At 36.8% G+C, this 17,500-nt stretch overlaps 1 protein-coding gene across 3 annotated transcripts in view; it reads right to left on the bottom strand.

Moving 5' to 3' along the window:
- The window catches only part of LOC137643799 (uncharacterized), a 455,858-nt gene that overhangs the window by 426,266 nt on the left and 12,092 nt on the right, over positions 1-17,500 (bottom strand). For 2 of the 3 annotated variants that reach the window (XM_068376487.1, XM_068376492.1), the window contains one exon: positions 10,299-10,803. The exons of the other annotated variant lie outside the window; for it this stretch is intronic. In XM_068376487.1, the coding sequence (XP_068232588.1) occupies positions 10,717-10,803 (87 nt within the window). In that variant the 3' untranslated portion in view covers positions 10,299-10,716. Of the gene's footprint in view, positions 1-10,298; positions 10,804-17,500 lie in introns of those variants that run through there. 3 annotated transcript variants of the gene reach the window in all.

Here is a 17,500-nt window from a genome sequence, read left to right as displayed (position 1 = left end):
AACAAGAAGATGCCCCCATCTTTGAAATTAACTATCAAATAAGCAATAAAAAATCATAAAAAATTTTTAGAATAAAATTAGGCATACAAGACAAGGAAGCTCACGAGTCAGTTCGTCAGCAAATACAAAATATAATAGGATCTTCAAATAAAACCATTTAGATGAAAATTATTTTTAATCTTCTCTCAAAATTCGTCACTGATCTTCGCATTTTTTTCTCAAAAAATATTGTTTTATTCATTGAATATTCTTAAATAATAATTATAAAAAATATCTGTAAATTATAAGCTTCTCTTGAACAGTTAACTTTTCCGCTTATTGAGAGAGAGAGAGAGAGAGAGAGAGAGAGAGAGAGAGAGAGAGAGAGAGAGAGAGAGAGAGAGAGAATTTCATAACGTTGCTCTTCGTGGTCTGAGCCATTTCGTAAAACGTGACCACTTGCAAAAGTCTCAGAGGCTCTCCTTCGCCAAGTACCCAAGAGGGACGCTAATCCAGGTGATGTGTCGCTTCCCTTTGCATAACCTACCTACTACAGTAGGAGCATCCCAATCTCAGAGCGATAAGTTACAAATCCTTTAGACAGGGATATACCAGGAATATGACTACTGTGTGTATGTAGGTTGGCCAGGGCACCAGCCACCCGTTGAGATACTACCGCTAAGGAGTTATGGGGTTCTTTGACTGGCCAGACAGTACTACATTGGATCATTCTCTCTGGTTACGGTTCACTTTCCCATTGCCTACACATACACCGAATAGTCTGGCATATTCTTTACACATTCTCCTCTGTACTCATACACCTGACAAAACTGAGATTACCAAACAATTCTTCTTCACCAAAGGGGTTAACCACTGCACTGTAATATTTCATTAGCTACTTTCCTCTTGGTAAGGGTAGAAGAGATTCTTTGGCTATGGTAAGCAACTCTTCTAAGAGAAGGACACTACAAAATCAAACCATTGTTCTCTAGTCTTGGGTGGTGCCATAGCCTCTGTACCATGGTCTTCCACTATCTTGGGTTAGAGTTCTCTTGCTTAAGGGTACACTCGGGCACACTATTCTATCTAATTTCTCTTCCTCTTGTTTTGTTGAAGTTTTTATAGTTTATATAGGCGATATTTATTTTAATATTCTTAAAATATTTATTTTTTCCTTGTTTTCTTTCCTCACTGGGCTATTTTCCCTGTTAGAGCCCCTGGACTTATAGCATTCTGCTTTTCCAACTAGGGTTGTAGCTTAGCAATTAATAATAATAATATATATATATACATATATACTGTATATATATATTATATATATACATATATATATATATATATATATATATATATATATATATATATATATATATATATATATATTTCCATTTACAGATACATGCATAGTGTCTAATATAATAACCAGTATGGGAGGACTATACCTTTTTTCTAAAAGACAACATTGAAATATCACACGATTCCTTCATTTACATCACTATTCGAGTTGATTACTCAATATTTCATTGATTTTTGTAGGGCAGTTAGGCTATATAACTAAACGTTGAGAGAAACATTATTTTTTTTAATGTAAGGCATATATATATATATATATATATATATATATAGATAGATAAAATACTTTTTCTATTCCAACCCATGGCAAATCAAAACAAGAGCTGGCATTTGATCCAGTAAGCGAATTAAGCATTAAATACTAAACAATAAAACATATCCTTTTTGTGAAGAAGAATACCATTAATAGTGTTGCATTTGCCATAACATTGTAATTGAGAATAATAATAACACATTATGTGAATTTCATAATCATAGGTCTAACAAAATCGAGTAGCAGGACGGAGCTAAAACAGGTTAATATAGCGCTGCATTTTTCATATAAGAGAACCTTTCTTTAGGATTATTTGGATATTATATATGTATGTTTGTATATACAGTATATATATATATATAGAGAGAGAGAGAGAGAGAGAGAGAGAGAGAGAGAGAGAGAGAGAGAGAGAGAGAGAGAGAGAGAATGTTCAGCCTTGTTAATACACAGATATCCTTTTATCTTAGCATTAATTGTAAAAATATCCCTCGTGCATTTTTCATATGCAATACAATTCATCATCATCATCTCCTCCTACATCTACTGATTTAGATTTCGCCAGTCTTCTCTAGCTTGAGCTTTTAATTCAATACTTCTCCATTCATCACCTCCTACTTCAAGCTTCATAATCCTCAGACATGTAGTCCTGGGTCTTCCAAACCTCTTCTAGTCCCTTGAGAAGCCCAGTTGAAAGTTTGGTGAACTAATCTCTCTTGGGTAGTGCAAAAAGCAAGCCCAATCCATCTCCATCTACCCCTCACCATGATCTCATCCACATATGGTACTCGCGCTATCTCTCTCATAGTTCCAATTCTAATCCTGCCCTCCTATTTTACTCCCAGAATTCTTCTAAGGGCTTTGTTCTTAAATCTGCTAAATCAATTGGAGAGTGTTTCATTGTCATACCATGACTCATGTCCATAGAGTAACACCGATCTCACTCAATTGATATAGACTAATTTATGTATGTATTTTCAGGCGATTTGATTTCCTAATTTTACTTAACCTAGCCATCGTCTGATTTGCTTTTTTCAATTTTTCATTAAACTCCTATTCTAAAGACCCTGTATTAGAGATCACAATTCCTAAATATTTAAATGATTCTACCTCATTAAATATCCTTTCTCCCTCTAATGATACTTCATCTTCCTTTTCATATTCCGTTCGCATCATCTATGTCTTTCTTCTATTCATCTTAAGTCCGACCTTATGTGATATTTCATACATTCTGGTAAGCAAGCTTTGCAAGTCCTGTGGCATTTTGATAATAAGGGCAGCGTCATCAGCATACTCTAGGTCAGTCGAGGGTTCATACACTTTAAGCGAGTGGTATGAAGGGAGTATTATGTATAACGATGATAGGGGACAGGGGTATATTGGATAAGATTCGAGATGTAAACCACTTTATAAAAAGATGGTTCTTTGATGGTAGTACTCACCATAGTTCTTTACTTTCAATGTAAGTGCTGCATTATCAACAATGTTGAAGTGTAAAACTTATCCTATATGAATTTGATTTACTGAAGTTCACCCACATATTTACAGTTTGTGTTTTGTATACCCGAAAGGGATTTTATTTTTGTAATGACGCACGGGTCTTCTACGAAACACCATCATTACCTCGATTATTGACGCAAAATGAGAATTGGCTTCTTAGTTAAGCTTCTTGCTCCATATTTTTAGTTTTATTAACACCATCATGGTCACTGCACCAACAAACAAAGCCATCTTTCGAAGAAGCAAGAAAATAATAGGTTTCCTTCCTTTCCCAATTGGTGTTTTATACTTGTTACTTTTTACACTCATTAGGCCTATTAGTTCAGCGCTTTCCTTTTTATTAACCCAGATTTCATCCAGATTATTGAAATATGACCTGAATTTTTTATGCATTTCATTTTGTTAAAAGTGTTGTTCTTGCTGATACTACCGTGGGCTACTCTAAATATATACCTGGACCGTGGATGCTATAACATTCGTTTCCAACAAAAAATTGCGATCATTTACTATGCATTTAAGGGATGTTGAGCAATCGTTTTTTGACAATATCTTTCAAATTAATTAACAGATCAAAGTGTTACTTTGCAACAGTCGGTTTCAACTCGCATACCTCCCCCACCCCCCACCCCTTATTTTTGGTAAAAAGTTTAGTTGCCAATTTTCAGGCCCTTTTCTCCTGAATTTGATGGGTTAGCCAGCAAATTGATAACAAATTCCGGACATACGAAATTGGGTACTGCTAAACTTGCCCCGATTATCTACTTACATTAAATTCCTAACCCAAACTTTCCTCTTCGACTCCACCATTCATCTCCTTGCCCTTCCTTTTCCTTTACGTCATTATACCTTGTAACATAAGTTACTATCTTCATGAATGTTATTATTTTTGTTTGTTTGTTGGTATGCATATTATTTTTACGGAAAATTCCTTTATTTCTATTCTAAATTCACTGTTCTGCCGATATGGTAAAAAATAATGGGCTCAGTTCACGGAACTGTTTATAACAATTCGAGACAATGGACTCGCTATCAAAAATATTAATAAATCACCTCTCTCTCTCTCTCTCTCTCTCTCTCTCTCTCTCTCTCTCTCTCTCTCTCTCTCTCTCTCTCTCTCTCTCTCTCTCTGTATATATATATATATATATATATATATATATATATATATATATATACTGTATATATATATATATATATATATATATGTGTGTGTATATATATATATATATATATATATATATATATATGTGTGTGTGTATATATATATATAATATATATATATATATATATATATATATATATATATATACCTTTGTAACTTGGATAATAGATTTGGAAAAGAAATGGAGAGAGGGCAAATGTACAAAGTAAAATACTTTTGTACTGAATAATATTGATATAGATTATTTGTGTAACAATAGGTCAATAACAAAAATGGGGGAATAAATATTTACATTTAGTCTTCTTCATCACTGACATTATTTAGGAATAAATCATCCTCACAATCACTCTCTAGGTCACTGATATTATTATTATTGTTATTATTGTTGTTGTTGTTACCAGCTAAGCTACAACCCTAGTTGGAAGAGCATGATGCTATAAACCCAAGGGCTCCAACAGGGAAAAATAGCCCAGTGAGGAAAGGAAATAAGGAAATTAATAAACTATAGGATAAACAGTTCATCCTCGAATTTTCTTCAGCGTCCTATTGCACCTCTCCACACATCCTTTGTTGCACAGTTGCTTCATCAAGTATAGCCTTTAGGTCTTCCCTGGTAAATTTCTGTAGCGAGCATCAAATGTGTCTTTGCATATACCTAGGAATGTATTCAATAGCATTGAGCTCGGGGTGTGCAAGGGGGAGCGGAAAAACTTCCTAACCAAATTCACCTATCATATTTTGCACTTTGTACTGTGGTTCGGAATTATTCTGCTTGCACAAAAGCAGTAGTTCACTATGGGTATGGTATTTTGTGGGAATCCAACCACTATAGATCTGCTTTCTTGGACGTGGAAGTAGGGCAGCGACTCTCTTCCATTAGCTGGGTGTGGTAGGGAGCATTTTTAATAACCAAGACAGATGGCTTAGCTGGCACCAGGAGGAGCTGCGACTTCAACCAATGGAGAAAATAGTTGCTGTTCACATCACCATGATTGTCGCCACATTTGTTTTTGGCTGGGAAGCTCAAAAATGCTTTATCGGTGAGCCTTTTTTCTGTTCCAGCTCCCATGACCATAAAACATTCTCCTTCTCCAGGAGGCACCAGGTAACTGTACCAGGAACTGGTGGCTGGCTGAATTACCCACTCCTTACTGTGCTGCATCCTTGTAGTCAACCAAGTCTCATCGACATTAATCACCTGCCTCCGTTCTCTTTGACATTCCTTAAGTTCTCTCATATGACATCAACAGATGCTTTCCTTACATACATTTTTGCCGGCAATATTTTATAGCAAAACCGATGCTGTGTAGGAGTACCCATACTTCCGTCAGGGATGTTTCTTTAGGCCAATGCATTAATGGTGATGGCTTGTTTGGTAGAAAGGATACCATGCACTTGACACCGGATGGCTCCAACGGTAAATTATCAAAATGTTGCGAAGCGGCACTTAATGATAAAGGCGGTGCGGCAATACCACCAATACAATTACTGTGTTGCACAATTAACCTGGAACCTCGCACTGTCCTGCCCAACGTGTCTGTACCACGATTATATGACGATGGGGGAAAGCCCCTCGCGGAAAGTCATCCTGATCGCTCCCTTGGGGTGTCCTAAGTCATTTTTGGGAATGTTTCAGGAAGTTTGTGAGGGAATAGAAGAATAACAAAAGAGGACCCTAGAGATGGCAAAAGCAGGGAAAGGAAGATTAACAGCCTAAGAAAATCTGCGGGTATATACTGGCATAGAAAGACCATAAACAGACGGAAGTGGAAGGAAGTGAAAGGACATGTCTGAGGCCTTTGTCCTGTAGTGAACTGGTTACAGATAATTATATATATATATATATATATATATATATATATATATATATATATATATATATATGTATATATATATATATATATATATATATATATATATATATATATATATATATATATATATATATATATATGCACATATATATATATATATATATATATATATATGTATATATATATATATATATATATATATATATATATATATATATATATATATATATATGTATATATATATATATGTATATATATATATATATATATATGTATATATATATATATGTATATATATATATATATATATATATATATATATATATATATATATACATATATATACATATGTGTGACCGTGAAAAATAACAGTAGGCAATATCTCACTTATTTAAGCTTATTCGTAATTTTTGGCAATCTTTCTCCCAGCTATAAATTTAAAGATGTAGAGAAAATGCATTTCTGCATCCACGAGGACATTTCAGCATGTAGGCCATAACTATGAAGAGCAACACGACAACCTTATCTTATCATTCAACTGCAAAACCTTAAGAAACCCCAAAATACTGTAAAACCATGTAGATCGTTACCCCATTTCGACCAATGTTGCACAGTTGAAAAATTGCATCAGTAATTAGTAATATGAGCCGGAAAATATTCCATTACATAACAAATATTGCAGAGAGAGAGAGAGAGAGAGAGAGAGAGAGAGAGAGAGAGAGAGAGAGAGAGAGAGAGAGAGAGAGAGGAATGAATCAAATGATAGACGGGGACGTGAAGTTTTCGGAATGAAGAAAAGTTGGTGGGTGGTAGGAGGGATACAGTAAATACCCCCAAGTGCTTATGCAAATGAATTACCAAATCTTAACTGGCAAGGCTTGGCTATGTCTTAACATTCAAGTGTAGTGCTTTTATTTTTATTTATTTTTTTTTTTGACAAGGGTTTTTTATAAAAAAAATAAAATATGGTAGGGCGTCAGAAATTTCTTTTCAAAGAACCATACCAATTAATCGTTTGATTGTTAAGGAGGAGGCCTATCATCTTTGGAAGGGTAATGGATCAGATTTGACCTGGAATAACTAAACTCAGCTCAGAGCTTTGGCTCACAGAGTTTATGCTTCAACTGAGAAAGAATACAATTTAACCATAAAAGAAACCCTTTCTGGTACAACCCAAGAGCATAAGTGGTGGACTACCCTTAAATCTGCACTCTTTGATGTAAATGCAACAGTTCCTCCTTTATTTAAACCAGATGGCTCTGTCACTCACTGTCCAAAGAAAAAGGCAACCCTTTTGGCAGGCAGATGTGTTTAACAGCCAGCAGAGTAATAAGAATCTCGAATTTCCTCATTCCTGCTTTCCTGAAGCTAAACTAACTAGTTTAGCTTTTCGATCTCGTGAAATTAAAGCTCTCTTGATGTACCTTGATGCTTATGGAGGTGTAGATCCAAATGCTATTTTTCCTTTGTATTTTATAAGGACTGCAGATTTCTTAGCGACAAAGTTATCTGTTATTTTGCACAAGTTAGCAAGAAGAGGAGCTTTTAGCACTTGTTGGAGAATTGGTAATGTTACTCCACTATGTAAATGTGTTTGTGGTAGCTCAAGTCCAACTGATTCCCGCCCAGTTTCCATAACTCTCATATTATCTAAAGTTTTTTAATGTCTTTTGGCAAAATGTCTTAATAGGTTTGCTGAAGGTCATTATCTGTTCCCTAGTTTGCAATTTGGTTTTCGTAAAAGCCTTCTGATGCCCTTCTTACAATCTCCAATGTTGTACAGAAATCCCTTGATTGTGGTCAGGAAGTTCGTATGATTGGCCTTGATTTTAGTGCTGCCTTTGACTGTGTTAATCATAAGGCCCTTGTTTTCAAACAGTTGGGAGTGGATGGGTCGCTTCTTAGCATCATTATTGAATTTTTAAGTAAAAGATCGCAGAGTTGTTGTTGATGGGCACCATAGTGAGTATAGGAATGTGATATCTGGTGTTCCTGAGGGTAGTGTTCTTATCCCATTACTTTTCATACTATATGTGCATGACATGTGGTTTGGTCTAGAAAACAAGCTTGTTGCATATTCAGATGATGCTACTCTTTGCATCAATTCACTCTCTTGAATGTAGATCTGGGGTTGCTGAATCCCTTAATAGAGATCTAGCTAAAATTAGTACATGGTGAAAATTATGGGGTATGAAGTTGAATCCTAACAAAAATCAAAGTATGATTGTGAGTAGGTCAAGGACCGTGGCTCCTCAACATCCGGATCTCAGCATTGGTAATGTTTCTTTAACTTTGAATGACTTTTAAAATTTTAGGTATGATTCTCGACGGCATATTTACTTTTGAGAAACACATTAGCTATATGTCTTCTTCAATTGAACAAAAAATTGGCTTATTGAGAAAGTGTTTTAATTTTTTCATTTTACCTTGTTTCGAGCATTGTTCTACTGCCAGGTCTTCAGCTGCTGATTCTCATCTTTATTTGTTGGACAGGAACTTACGGTCTATTAAATTTCTTATTCCTGATCTAGATATTAACCTTTGACACCGTTATTCAATAAGTTCATTATGCATGTTGTATAAGATTTTTTATAATTCTGAACATACTTTACATTCAGATATTCCCGGACAGTTCCATGCTGTTCGTAATACTAGGTATGCAGTTAATTCTAATAGTCAGGCCTTCTCCATCATGAGGCTCAATACTACACAGTTCTCTAGAAGTTTTATTCAAGCTGTGCCTAATTTGTGGAATGATCTTAATCGGGTAGTTGAATCAGTAGAACTTCAAAAGCTCAAACTCGCAGCAGGTGTTTTTATGTTGAACAGGTTTGCATAAGTCCTTTAATAGTTTATAAATTAAATATGTTTTAATGTTGTTAATGTTTATAGATATTTTATTTTAATTTTCATCACTTCTTATATTGTTTATTTCCTTATTTTCTTTCCTCACTGGGCTATTTTTTCCTGTTGGAGCCCTTAGGCTTATTGCATTTTGCTTTTCCTAATAGGGTTGTAGCTTAGTCAGTAATAATAATAATATGCAAAAAAAAAGAAAAAAAAAAGATGACTCAAACTCCCTGAAATGCACATTAGTTTTTCATCCGGAATTCAATTGGCAGAACTTTCCTTAAAGATCCCTTATTTTCTCTCATTTCTGTGAAGATCTTTTCAAGGGTTTGGATTTATGAAAGCTTAACACGTTTCAGTGTAAGACACTCCCCGAAGCATCAATAAAAATTTTTGAAGGAAGGTTTACTAGTTCTCAAAAAATAAGCTTATGTTAGTCTTTAGCTTCTCGTTACAATTACTAGTATATATAGTTCTTTCACTCTTTTTTATTACACTGGTCACAAGATTCATCAATCTTAAAATGTTAATGGCCTAAAGGTTAGACATTTATTTTTTCTTAATGAAATTATTTGCAAACATGGCTGACGATTTCAATTAATTGGGCCCCGCTTACACATACTTCAAAGGGACTTTCCATTCTAGGATTTGGTCAAGGTCTTTGAATTAGATTAGAAGACTTGTCACCATATAGTATACTTGGCAACGGTTTTCAAATCCATACAAATTTACAATAAATTTAATTCTTTAGTTATCTTCTGTTATCATAAATGTCATGGGCAACTTTTTAATTGTAAATGATGAGTTCTTAGAAAACTTTATTTGAGGAATTCTAAAAAAAAAGTTTCTTAAATACAATTTATGAATGGAGAATTTCGCACATTTGATAAAACTTATCTACATCATGTATGCAGGCTCATTGGAAATATGTTATAACATTGAACGTGATGATTCACTGATAAGACATTTAGAAGCTGGACATGCTTGATACAGAAGTACATGTAAATCTACTGCTTTATAATAAGCGCTTATGTATGATAACCAATTGTTACCAGGATGCATGGTCACTTCCTGTCAAGACACCTTTATGTCAATAAGGTGCGCGTTGATCTGTCATGATACATATTCTTACTATCTATATTGATATATTGTCATGGTATATATTTGTTACCATCGTTCATATAAAGTCGTTGCTTCGTTTGTTTCATAGCAGAAAACACTCAAGAATTTTACCAATTAAAACGTCTAGAATCTAGAAAATTATATACTATATAATAGAGACTGGTGGAAATTGCGGCTCAAAATCATCCTTAATCCAAAAGTAAACATAATCAAATTAAACTAATTTTAATGAAAAGGTAAAATAGACTAAGAAATAACTTATACATGCAGGGATATACAAAATTGTCTGAATACAGTATATTTCGTACCTAATAGCAAATGGGAAAAAATATTCTCCCAAAGAAACCAATTCAAAAACAAATGTTGGTTGGTCAAAAACAATTTTGGGAGAACATTCAAAATATAAAATGTGACCTATGCATCTCCTGAGGTGTATATACGAATAACCACATAACTTTTGCATAAATATTACAACTGCGTTTATCAAAGATAGTCTTACAAGTTCCTACTATGACCTACAAAGATGATCATATTGCTTTCAACTATTATCTTTAAGAAGACAAAACACCTATATATATATCCTTTATGACCATTCATCTATTAAGAATAAGGCAATTTCCCCAGCCCTTCTCTTACGAAGATATATCTGCAATTCTTTTCTATTAATAGTTCAGTGATCTTTATTATCAATGTGCAAAAAAATGTTCTTTTCTACTGTACAAATAAAGATGAACCTTACGTATAGAAGCCTGCTTTCTCGTGCTTTTATGAAACTGAAAAGTAATTAAGTTTTCTTAAATATTTAAGAAAATGCTGCAACAATTTCAGAAACCTGCCCTTTATGCAAAAATTCAACCGAGGTTCATTTCCATCATCAAGGCAAATATGAACCTATTTTCTTTTGATGAATCCCATGTACAGATAACCTACCATTTCTAATAATTCGTCCATATACATACATACACACACACACACACACATATATATATATATATATATATATATATATATATATATATATATATATATATCCCTATTACAATCCAGTAACAACCGTGTAAAGAAAAATTAGTTAATCTCTACTATTTCCGATGTACAGTATAGATGAATCTGCTTTCTTACAACCTTCCTTGTAAAGATAGACATGTTATCATCTCTCGTATAAGAAGTGAAGGAAATTCTACCACCATCTTTGTAAAGGCATAATCGAACTTACTAATCTCTACGATCAAATTTATAAATCTTAACTTGTTGTTGCTTTTGTTGTTGTTGTTATTATTATTTTACTTGCTAAGCTACAACCTTAGTTGGAAAAGCAAGATGTTAAGGGGCCTAGGGCTCTAACAAGGAAAATATCCAAGTGAGGAGTGGAAATAAGGAAATAAATAAACCATAAAGGCTATAAGATGAAATGAATAACAATATAAAATATCTTAAGATCAGTAACAACGTTAAAATAGATCTGACATATATAAACAATGAAGTGAGAATAGTGTGCCTGAGTGTACCCTCAAGCAAGAGAACTCTACCCCGAGACAGTGGAAGACCATGGTACAGAGGTTATGACACTACCCAAGAATAGAGAACTATGGTTTTATTGGAGTGTCCTTCTCCTAGAAGAGCTGCTTACCATAGCCAAAGAGGAAAGTAGCCACTGAACAATTACAGTGTAGTAGTTAACCCCTTGAGAGAAGAAGAATTGTTCGGTAATCTCAGAGTTGTCAGGTGAATGAGGACAGAGTAGAATGTGGAAAGAATAGGGTAGACTATTCTGTGTTAATGTGGGTAAAGTAAAAATGACCATAACCTGAGAGAGGTATCCAGTGTGTATGAAACACGTGTGGTACATGGCTCCTCCCCAAAAGAAGACATAAATGTGAAATAGGGCACTGTAGGTGAATCATCTTGCAGGAGATATGAAGGTTTTGGCCGATCAATGGAGACCCAGTTTTCTTTCCCACAAATGTTAATTAAGAAAGCCTTTGATGTGCGACGGATCACAAGGAAAGGGCCTGTGTAAGGGGGAGTTAGCGGTGGCTTGCTAGTGTCATTGCGCAGGAAAATATTTGTTGAACTGTGCATATCTGTTAGTATGTATGGCTACTCTGAGGGCTTGTAAGTCTGGCAGCATGGAGTAAACTTTCCCACTGCATGACGAAGGTGCTGGAGACTGTCAAAGGGGGTTGCAGATGGGATAAATTTGGCAGGGACGACCAACGGGTTGCCATACTCCATTCCAGTTGCTGAGACATCCAGGGTGTCTTTAGGAGTGGTCCTTAGTCCAAGGAGCACCCAGGGAAGCTAAGTAAAACAGATGGACTCATTGCATCAGGATATCAAAAGTGTTTTGAGCATGCGATGAAAATTTTCAACCATTCCGTTGATTACAGGGTTGCAGACAGTTGCCTGATGTAGAGTGATGACCAAGAGATTAGGTAATGAACTCCACAATCGAGAGGCGAGAGTGGTACCCCTGTCAGAAATAATATGCTCAGGGATACCAAATCTCGCTATCAACCTTAAGAGTAAAACAGATGTACATGAGGTGGACAGTGCAATTTGCACAGGGATGGCTTCAGGCCAATGAAGAGGTCAATGATGGTAAGAAGGTAACAGTGTCCTTGTGATGTGGGTAGGAGACCTACTATGTCGACATGAATTTGGACAAAATGATGCTGAGGTTGAGGAAAGATCCCCACTCCTAAATATGTGCCGATGTACTTTAAAACCTTGGCATGAAGTAGAGGCGCAGACTCAATCCTTAGTGTTCTTAGTAATCAAGTGCCAAATGAACTTTGTCTTTAGTAGCTCTCCAGTAGATCAGCGCAAGGGATATGACAGGCCATGGATGAAATCAAACATTTGTCAGAGCATGAGGGCAGGTATCCACAGTCGTAGCCTACCAGTACTGACATGACAGAAAGAGTCATCTAAGGCAACGTCTTCCCAATGGAGGGATGTGCAGGATGTCCTGCATGCTTGGTACTCTGGATTTTTTTGCTGCTTCTGCCAAAGTGTTGTAATCCAATCCCAAGTGAATGGCAGCCAATGTGTTTCTTAACAGGGCATCGGCAACAGGATTAATATTCCTAGGGACAAGTTGAAGGGGGCAATTATATTCAGCCACGGTGAAGAGGTGTCAGGGTTGACGGGCGGACCAGGTGTCGGACTGTCGAGTGAAGGTGTGCAGCAGGGGCATGTGGTCCGTGTGAATGATGAAGGGCGTATCCTCTAAGAAGTAGCGACAGTGATGGACAGCCAAAAGCACCACCAGTAATTCAGAGTCAAAGGTAGAGTGGCCAGATTCCACTTTTGACAGTTTTCTGCTGAAGAAGGCCAATGAGCAGGGAGAGCCGCAGACTACCTACTTGAGTACTGCACCAATAGGGATGTCCCAGGCATCAGTGGAGAGAAGGAGAGGGGAATTTGACAAGGGAAAGGTGAGAGGGGTAGCAGTTAATAAGGCATTCTTTGCATTGCAGAAAGCCGCTTTCTAAATGGGATCCCACTTCAGGTCTCTTGGCTTGCTTTTGAAGGTGCATAAGAGGGGGGGCAACGATGGCTAGCAAGAAACAGTGATAATAGTTTATCATACCCAAGAATTCTTTTAGCGCTTTGATGGTCAAAGGGGTAGGAAATTTCTGAATGGCTGCTACCTTCTCAGTGAGGGGGTGGACACCTTTAAGAGTGATGCGGACCCCTAAGAACAATACCTTGTGGGCGCCAACTGTATACTTGTCGTATGGGAATACAAGGCTGTTTTGTTGAAGGTGGTCAAGATCAATGCAAAGGTGACAGAGGTGTTCCTCTTCTGAGGAAGAGAACACAAGTATGTTGTCCATGTAAAATATGCAGAAGGGGATGTCCCATAAGTACCATCCATGAGGTGTTGAAAAGTGGCCCCAACATTACAAGGCCCAATACAGGAGTAATTGAAAGTGTAGGTACTGAAGGGGTTAGTGATGGTGGTCTTAGGGAAGTCTTCTGGAGAAAACCTTAGCTTTGTGCAAGTACGAGGTAATGTTGGTGATGTTTGGGAGGGGGTAGTGATCCTGCTGCTTCGGCATGTTCACATGCCTGCAATCCCCAAAAGGGTGCAAAGAGCCATCTTTCTTCAAGACGATGTGAAAGGGCAACGACCATGGGCTTGAGGCCTTGGCAAAGGTTCATTTCTTCCATTTCGGTGAACGTTTGTTTAGCAACTGCCAAGTGATCTGGAGCCAGACACCTGAATCTGGCGAACACTATAGGCTCCATCGTCTCGATATGGTGATAAATGTCATGCTTAGCGTGAAACATGGGCGTTTGGCGAAGCTCAAGATGGAACACTTCCAGGTACAACATGAGAAGGTGGGCGTAGGCACATTAATTAGGTGGAAATGAGTGAGGAAATTCGCACCGAGTAGTGGCAAAGTTACATCTGCAATGAGGAATTCCCTATGGTATTTTGCAAACCAAAACAATAGTGCGAGTGTCTCGTATCCACGGATGGGGATCTCAGATCCGTTGGCAGATACCAGGCGGAAGTCAGCAGCCCTAAAATGACTACGTTGTGTCCTGGAGTGACTTTGTTTGAAAGGAATGGAAAGCACCAGTGTCTACCAAAAATCACACACCTGTACCTACATCATGCAAAAAGAAAATATTACTAACAGGAAAGGCCACCGCCACAAGTGATGGCCTACTTACATGTTTCTAAGGCCACTGACAACTGTCCACACATTTCTTCAGAACAGACCCAAATCTGGAGTGGTTGCTGCTGTCCATAGTGACATCGATTTTGGTCATCAGGTTCTTCATGGGCAAGGTATCAACATCTGGGATAGTGGCGCGTACAGGTTTGGTAGAAATTGTACCCAAAGAGCACGAAGTAGGTTCACTTCCCGAGGAGAGCCGTCTGCGACAGGTTGCAAGTGAGCGAGTGTGCTCCAGGAGGTATTTTTTGACGGTGTCATACTCTATTGGGGCATCTCCTTGGCCCCAAACCCAATCGAAGATTTCTGTGAAAGTTTCCTCGGGGATCGCTGCGAAGAGAGTCTTCTTTGCTGCTTAAGTGAGTCACGCCCTTGATGCAAAACTAAACCTTCTGCGCGCTGGAACTAGGTGAATGCTTCCCAGCTGGTGAAAGGCATGAGTTTAACTGAGGCAGCGTGGGTCGAAGAGTCAGGTTTGGAGGGTGGCATTGTAACAAGGGTAGGGTGGATGGGTGGGCGAAAAAGGCGGTGTGGAGTAGTCACCCAGGTGGTCACCAATGTGCCAACTTAGCTGTTAGGTTCTAACAGAGACTAGAGGTGAACACCAATGTGGCAGCATAGCTGTTAGGTTCTAATAGAGAGGCGAGGAGAATGCAACCGAGTTTATTCAACAAGATAATTTTATATAAAGATAGCTACAAGAAAGAATGAAAAAATTCAAACAGTAAAAGACTTACCATAGGTTAAACAGGTTCATATTATCAGTGCAGGGGGAGAGATAGAGATAGAAAAAAAAAGCAATACCGTTACAGTGTATGAGCACATATGAAACACATTCGGTACAGTACCTACATGCATATGTAGCTGACGAGATCAAATTTGCAAAATGGCATAATCACAGAAAAATGTTAGTTATGATAGATACTAGGACAATATTTAGTGCCATATTCATCATCTAATTGTTGAATCAAGGATGATCAACCTGCTATGGAAATCATATAGCAACCACCTTATTTACACCAAAAGAGTGGTAAACCCGAAATTATGTGCTTCTCGTGTCTATCGTACACAATCATGCTACCTGGAAAAAATATACACACAAATCTTACCACAATTACAGTCCTATAGGATGCTGGAAAAAATCATTGAATTTGTGAGGTGTAGGCATGAGATTAGGAAGATAGAAGGAAGGCAGAACTGAGTGATGCAGACTTGAAAGGGTTAATGTACGGCTGAGAATTCTTGCAAATGTGATTGCTGAGGATATAAGAAAGGCAACCAAGATGTTAACCTGATGAACTAAAGAGGTGATAAGTGCAACGAAGTACCTGATTGGGGTTGGTAAGATATGTATGGATGAAAGCAAGTTGTTTTTATTAAAATAGTTGTAATGAATAAAATGTTTCATAATATAAAGGTAATAGTGAAAAGAAGACAAAGAATTATAGAAGCTTAGTGTTTCTTAGTATACCATGAAAGGTGTATGGAAGAATTTTCATTGAGAAGGAAAGACAGATGTCAGAATGGTTGATATGGGAAAAATAATGTGGGTTTAGACAAGAAAGAGGGCGTATGGACCAAGTAATTTTAATGAAAAACTTTTGAGAACTTTGAGAGCAAATAAAAAGACCTATATTTGCTATACATAAACTTGAAAAAGGCTTGTCATAGATTCAATAGAGATGCAATGAGAAAAATCAAAAGTTGTTATGAAGAGGTAAAGTGTTTGTTAGCATGCAGAGAAAGAATAGTGATTGATTTTGTTTTAAATAGTTAGAGACAAGGGTGAGTTATGTCTTATAGTTGTTAAACATCTTTTTGAATGGAGTGATGAGATATAAGCATTAAGTTGTGTTATAAAAAAAATTACATTGACTGGTATAAGGAACTGTCGATATTTGCAAATCATACGGTCTGTTTTTTCTTCAATGTCTCAAAAAAATTAGCTTACGGAGAAAGTCTTTTAAGATTTTTGATGATCAGTATATCCTTAGGAAATATTTTAACTCTCTCATTCTACTTTGTTTCAAGTATTAGTGGAACACTGGTGCACTTGGATTACATAAACAGAGAGTCACTGAATCCCCAGCTGGTTAAGAAAGCAAACATAATATGCATAAGCACTGAACACTGACAAGCGACGTTGTCATCATAACAACGACAACCTACTTGTGACATTATCAACATAGTTGTTTTACATACAAATTGAATACTCGATGCCTTTTAGGTCATTCTAGGTAGTAGGTTGGCCAAGGCCCCAGCCACCCTTTGAGATACTACCTCTAGAAAGTTACTGGGTCCTTTGACTGGCCAGATAGTACTACATGGAATCCCTCTCTCTGGTTACAGCCCCTTTATTCCTTTTGCCTACACATACACCGATTTATCTGGCCTATTCTTTCAACATTCTCCTCTTTCTTCATACACCTGAAAACACTTAGATTACCAAACAATTCTTCCCTCAAGGGGTTAATTACTGCATTGTAATTTTTCTGTGGCTACTTTCCTCTTGGTAAGGGTAGAATAGACTCCTTAGTTAAGGTAAGCATCTCCTCTGGGAAAGGACACTCCAAATCAAACAATTGTTCTCTAAACTTGGGTAGTGCCATAACCTCTGTGCCATGGTCTTCCACTGTCTTGGAGTAGAGTTCTCTTGCTTGAGGGTACAGTCGGGCACACCGAGCTATCTTATTTTTTCTTCCTCCTGATTGTTTTTTATTTTTTTTTTTTTACATGTTAGTTTTATTTCAATGTTATTACTGTTCCCAAATATTTC

Source organism: Palaemon carinicauda, chromosome 1, assembly GCF_036898095.1.
Source record: "Palaemon carinicauda isolate YSFRI2023 chromosome 1, ASM3689809v2, whole genome shotgun sequence".
NCBI classification, from domain to species: Eukaryota; Metazoa; Arthropoda; class Malacostraca; order Decapoda; family Palaemonidae; genus Palaemon; species Palaemon carinicauda.
Note: the sequence above shows the minus strand (reverse complement) of the source record. Positions and strands in the feature narration are given on the sequence as shown.